The sequence below is a fragment of the Helobdella robusta genome (genome assembly GCF_000326865.2).
Source record: "Helobdella robusta unplaced genomic scaffold HELROscaffold_66, whole genome shotgun sequence".
In the NCBI taxonomy this organism is placed as follows: domain Eukaryota; kingdom Metazoa; phylum Annelida; class Clitellata; order Rhynchobdellida; family Glossiphoniidae; genus Helobdella; species Helobdella robusta.
Window position 1 is genome coordinate 337,010 of NW_008705371.1, and position 6,720 is coordinate 343,729.

Sequence of the window (6,720 nt, forward strand, 5' to 3'; positions counted from 1 at the left end):
GATAATTATGAGGGTTAGGTACTATTGAGGTTAGATGGAGGAAAAGAAGTATAAATGTAAGAATCATCAGCATATAATGACTAGAGAAAGAAAAGTTATTAATACGAGGTAGTTCAGAAGTATAGAGTATAACTAGAAGAGGGCCAAGGATAGAACCCTGAGGTACCCCGAAAGTAAGAGTAGAGGAGTTAGAAGTAGAATTATTGAGAACAACAGAAGAAAAACGATTACAGAGATAAGAAGAAAACCAAGATAGACAAGAATCAGTAATATTAAAAGAATGATGCAGCAGTCTCAAGAGAATAGTATGGTCAACAGTATCAAAAGCCGAGGAAAAGTCAAGAGCAAGAAGAAGAGTAAGATTACTATTGTCACTAGAGAGAAGGATATCATTGTGTATTTTAAGTAAAGAAGTTTCAGTACTGTGAGCAGGTCTGAAACCAGATTGAGATACAGGTAGCAAGGAGTTAAAGTTTAAATAGGATATATATGCATATAAATAATAATTTTAATTAATAAAATATTTTTTAATTAAATAAATTGTAGTGAAGGCATTTCCGTTTTCATCCGAATTTACTTCTTCTTGCACGATTTTATCTTATATATGCAAGAGTTGAGAAATTATGAAGAACTACTGAATGGTTAAATGACCACACAGTCCAGAAATCTGCAAAACTGCAAAGAAACTTCTGTCTCGAACAATCTCAGTCACATCCATGTATTATTATGTTGTAATAACAGCAACTGATCAAAATTGGGGTGAATTGTTCGTATCTATCATTTATTCATTCATTCATTCGTTCGTTCGTTCATTCATTCATTCATTCATTTATTCATTCATAAATTCATTCGTTCATTCGTTCATTCGTTCATTCATTCATTCATTCATCCATTCATTCATTCATTCATTCGATTAATACTAGCAGTTTATTTAACGACATTACTTGTGGTGTTTTCAATGAATTTTTCAAACTTTCACACACAGCCTACCCATCACATGCATAGAAGCAGTGTTGGGCGGTATCGCCAAGTTAGCTAACAAAAGGGAAAATCTATTTGCAGTCGAACTCGGTTACTTCAAGGCACTGCCAGGTGCGTTTTTTCACGGCTGTTTACCAGTTTTGAGATAATTTTATGTGAACGCACGAACTGAAGAACAATGAAAGAGATGTTTCACTTCACTGCACTAATGTCTAATAAAATAAATAATACCATTTCATAGAGACATTAAAATTATTCTTTGATTTTTATAATTTCTAAGCTAATGTTACGAATATTTTCAATAATTTCAGGCTCTGTGCTTACGAGCTCATGTCCATCAACCAGGTAAAAAAATTATCATTTTATCGGAAAATGGTGACAATTAAATGTGGAAACTGAAAGGAATCAATAGGAAATTAAATTAACCTCAAACAGTCGATGATTGAACTTTGATGTTTATAACGAAGGATCAGAATAAAAAATTAAGAAGAAGAATAAAACAAATACAATTAAAATGCAAATATTATAAACAGCGCACTACGCACACTCGCACATCAATTCTAGTCACGCGAATAAACTGGCAGACAGAAATATGAAAAAAAATATGTCTTATGAATAAATGAATGAATGAAGGGATGAATGAATGAATAAATAAATAAAATATGATACATTCATCATAAAACAAAGCAACTAAGGTGATACATTATAGTTCAAAGAACACGCCATCAATAAGATCCATCCATTTGTTAACCCACCCGCAAAATTATCCTGCCGATAAAAGATCATCCATCCATCCACCCACTCATCCATCCATCTAACCATCCATCATCTTCTAATACTTCTAGTCGCCAATACAATTATTCTTTCATTAACTCGTTCGTTTGATTCTTCGCTTTCCATATAAATTCACTGCTTACTTGTATTTGTGAACGATACTTCAATTATCTCTTATTTTTGCGCTCATAACGATCAGAATGATTGCTGATAGATTTTATTTAAGAAACGCAATATTATTTGCATATAACTTATGATTTGAGTTTTATTTTGTATTTCCTCTCAACCTAACCACTTCTCCATTTATTTATCTATCCAGTTATCTAACCATTTATTCATCCATCTGTTCATTCATTAATTCATCAGTCTATCCATTCATGTACTCATCCATTTATTTATCCATTAACCTATCATAATCTTGTTGGTCCTTGCAAGCTTGTTCAACTTCGTCGAACGGAAATATTTTAGCGGTGAGTAGTCGTGATGGCTGGTTAGCTGGTTGGTTGGTTGGTTGGTTGGCTGGCTGGTTGGTTGGTTGGATGGTTGGTTGGTTAGTTGGTTGGTTAGTTGGTTTCATGAACATTTTTTAAACGACTCTATGATTTCTCGAATGGATTTTAATATTGCAATGTTTGTCTATAATTTTAACGTCTGCGTTGTAGTGGTTTCCATCTTTCCAAGACTTTTAGTGTGTGTTGGCCCCAATGAAAATCACCAGATAAATAAACGTAGATATTTGTTTGAATTTATTTCTTATCAATCAGGAGACCAAAAATGAAAAAAGTTTAAAAGAAATAACTTTGCTTTATCTAAAAATCTATATAAACCAAACCTGCACTAAAGATGATGTTAAAAATCGAAATAAGGCCTACCTGCATGATGAATTTGGATAATAATTCTATTTTCAATAAATTGAACAATTTCCAAGAAAATTGAAAAGAAAGACACTTTAAATTGATTAATGCCAAAAATTCAGTATACATATATATATATATATATATTTATATTTATTTATTTTATTACCAACATATATATATATAGATATATATATATATTTTTTATTACCAACATATATATATATAGATATATATTTTTTTTATTACCAACATATATATATATATATATATATATATATATATATATATATTCACTAGCATCCGGTTTATCAAAGAGTTATTTTCAAAAAATGTTTAACGGTTTCTAAATGCATCAAGGGAGTAGCCCCTAAATATTTAACTGACAGAGTCATTCATAAAACAATGCCGCTGCTGATTCAAACATTGTGCTCTGACAATTTTAGTTTACTGTTTGTACCCGACTCAAACTTGGTTTTTGGTCGTAGGAATTTTTCCGTAATGGGTCCTGTTGAATGGAATGATTTGCCTAGGGATCTTCGTGTTGTTTAATTTGGTAGAAGGTTGAAGCGCTATCTTTTTTTCCAAGCTTACCCACACTAATGCTTTTTTTCCCTCAGTATGTACTGCAATAATTGTTAGCGCCTCTGAGATCTTTTTAAAACACACCAATAATATATATATATATATATATAATTGTAAATGTGTGTAACTTTTTATAATAGACAGTATGTGTATGTGTGTATGTATGACTGTGTGTTTTTGTGCATTTGTTTTTTGTTTGTTTGTGTGCGTGTTTGTAAGTGCGTGTGCGTGCCTGCGAGCTTTATGGTCTTCGGCTGCATATCCTTTCAAGTGTAAGAAAGTGATGGAACAGTGAAGATGATTACTGCGATGATATTGATGCTTACGATAACCAAACTTATGATGATTTGATGATAATGATAGGTAGCATCAATATGATGATGTTGATAGTGATAATGATGAAGATGTTGATGGTGGTGATGATAATGTTGTCCATTATTATTACTATTCACCACTTATAGAGCGCCAATTAAAATGTAAAATTTATCAAAAGCGCCCTCAAAATGCAAAAACAAAAACAATGCTAAGTTGAAAACAAATAAGCCTTCAACAGTCTTCTAAATGTCAACAGATTTAAACTAGGGTCCCGTAAACGTCTTGGGAGATTGTTCCACATCCTAGGAGCTAAAACAGCAAAATTTCTAAAACCTATTCATAACTTGCTCATCAGAACCGCCAGGAAGTTTGACTCATCAGATCGCAAACTGACATAATGAGGTGCTTTTCGTGCTTTTTTGTCTATCAAATATCTGGGTGCCAAGTTGTTGATGCATTTAAATATTGTTACACAGTTTTAAATAGAACACGATTTTTGATAGGCAACCAATGTAGTTGTTTTAAAATTGGCAAGATGTGATCGTATCTAAAGGTGCCAGACACAACTCTAGCCGTCGATGTTGATGGGGATATTGATGGTGATGGTGGTGTTGGTTTTAATGATCGTCGTAAAATCTCAACAGACCTTCATAAACGCGAATGAGAGCGGAGATGATAGTTAGTATAATAAGAACTAATGAGACCGATAATAAAGATTCAACGACGTACAATTGGAATCCTTCCCATTGATAAATTTAGAAGCAGAGGAATTGTAATAACTATTGATAATTAAACGACGGTTAACTATTCACATTAAACCAACAAAGAAATAACATCGTAGAGACACAGTATATAACATATATTTGGACATCTGGCCACATACACGACGTATCAATTCGAACACCGAAGATGATATAGGAATACAGAAAAAAGCTTTTTTGTTTTATCATGCATAAATGTTCTACCATGCGTAAAATAAGTTAAAAATTTGGTTTTGAACTGAAGAAACTTGACAATAATTAACGATCTACCCTTAGAAAAAAATTGAAAAATTAAACAGGAAGCTAACTAACGCGGAGCATGCTGGGATTTTCATCAATAATTGCGTTTCTGATAAATAAAAAAAATTTAAAAAATATATTATTAGAAATGATCAGACGAGCAAGACGATGTCAGTGGCGGGAGTGATGGATGGATTGCAAAGAGAAGGATAAAAATGTTCTAGTTCTAGTTTGGTAGCAAACAGATAGTGATGTCTGCAGAATAATGACGATATACGTTAATATACAAGAAAATGAGATAAAGATGAAGAAAGATAAAATAGTTGAAAACCTTGCTGCTCACCTCCCAGGACGAGTGCAAAGATAAAAAATATTTTAATGGTTATAAATTGTTCCTATCAGTAAAAGGCATAAGTCGATTTAACCACGGAGTTAATTAACTACTACTACTACTACTACTACTACTACTTTTACTACTACAACAACTAATACTACTACGATTACTACTACTACTACTACGACTACTACTACTACTACTAGTACTACTACCACTACCACCACACTACCACTACTACTACTACTACTACTACTACTACTACTACTACTACTACTACTACTACTACTACTACTACTACTACTACTACTACTACTGCAACAACAACAACAACTACTACTACAACTACTACTAATAATAATAACAATAATAATAGCAATTGTTTTCTATCCAGGTAATGAAATCTCTTTTTATTTGTTTGGTTGGTACTAAAAGGCGGGTAATGAGGAAGTGGGCTGAATTTGATGGAGCAGTGGTCATAGAGGAGGAGTGCCTGTAGCGATCATTGTCCTCGTGCTTTCAAATTGCTTCAACTACTACTTTTATTATTATTATTACCGTTATCATTGTTGTTGTTGGTGGTGTTGTTGTTGATGGTGTTTTTGGTGTTGTTGTTGTCATTGTTGTTGTTTTTGATAATGTTCCTGGTTTTGTTGTTATTATATTATCACATCAATGATGTCTTTTTATAGCTAGTGGTGGTAGTGGTAGTAGTAGTAGTAGGTATTATTATTATTATTATTATTATTATTATTATTATTAGTAGTAGTAGTAGTAGTAGTAGTAGTAGTAGTAGTAGTAGTAGTAGTAGTAGTAGTAGTAGTAGTAGTAGTAGTAGTAAGAGCGGTAGCATTACTTGCATTGGTATTATTTTTCTTCTTATTAGTAGTAGTAGTTGTAATACCCAACAAAATTGTTGCTAAAGAAAACTGAAAACTTACCACCAAAAAGCTGAATCAACTGGACATATCAAACCTCACATTTACTCCAAAGTTCATCGAAAAATAGTAAGAAAATGTTGATTAAGTACTTTAGAGCTAATAGATTTTTAATGGAGCTTCAACCTGGTTTTTGTTCTAGATGCTCAACTGAGACAACAATCATAATAGTTTTTCACGATGTCTTCTAATGGGTATGTAATTCCGGTAAGGTTTTCTTCGACTCAACTTGATGTCGGAACAGCTACTGGTCGATGAATTTGCATGCAGTAGTTTCGTCAAACGCGAGTAGGATGGCTCATGTTTGCTTTGAATCTGCTTCGACTAATAAATACTAATAAATTACAGCCCAGTAACAAATTGTTGTAGGCTCAGTCATTGCTTCCTTCCAACTGCTGAGAGGTCAACCCTGAAAGCCTGCTCTGTGTTTTCCAAACTAGTGCCATTGTGGTGGGTCGTTGAATTATCAAATTTGAAACGCCCCTCCAATGCAGATGATTAACAATTGTACATTTACTGTTGTGCGACTTCAAACCGAAACTCGAAGTTGAGGAAGGTTGATGATGGCATTTTTTGTGTAACTTAGGTTTTCATGCTGAATTTTTTTAACAGGCTTTTCAAAATGGCAATTGATTCAATAAAAAATATCTATGCATGGTTGCAGCTACCAAACTTGTGAAATTATATCAAAGATGAATGTCGGTGATTATTAGATCATATTGTAGAGTACTCATCGATGAATGTGTGTGTGTGTATGTGTTGGTGTGTGTGTGTGTTGGTGTGTGTGTGTGTGTGTATGTGTTGGTGTGAGTGTCTGTGAGAAGAGTGTGTGGTAGGTAGTGGTGCATATATTATGGTTCTATAACGTGTGACATAACTGATTGATTCATGGCATTATAATTTTATCATTTTTACAATTATTATTATGAAATTATGAA

The 6,720-nt window shown here is 32.9% G+C and overlaps 1 protein-coding gene across 1 annotated transcript; it reads left to right on the top strand.

Annotated features, from left to right (window-relative positions):
• Positions 1 to 280: 280 nt before the first annotated feature.
• Positions 281 to 2,648, top strand: HELRODRAFT_180943 (hypothetical protein; the record flags this gene model as incomplete). Its single annotated transcript, XM_009030232.1, has 4 exons — positions 281 to 356; positions 1,006 to 1,092; positions 1,262 to 1,326; positions 2,520 to 2,648. The coding sequence occupies 4 exons, from the start codon at positions 281 to 283 to the stop codon at positions 2,646 to 2,648; spliced, it is 357 nt and encodes a 118-aa protein (XP_009028480.1).
• Between the last annotated feature and the right edge of the window lie 4,072 nt (positions 2,649 to 6,720).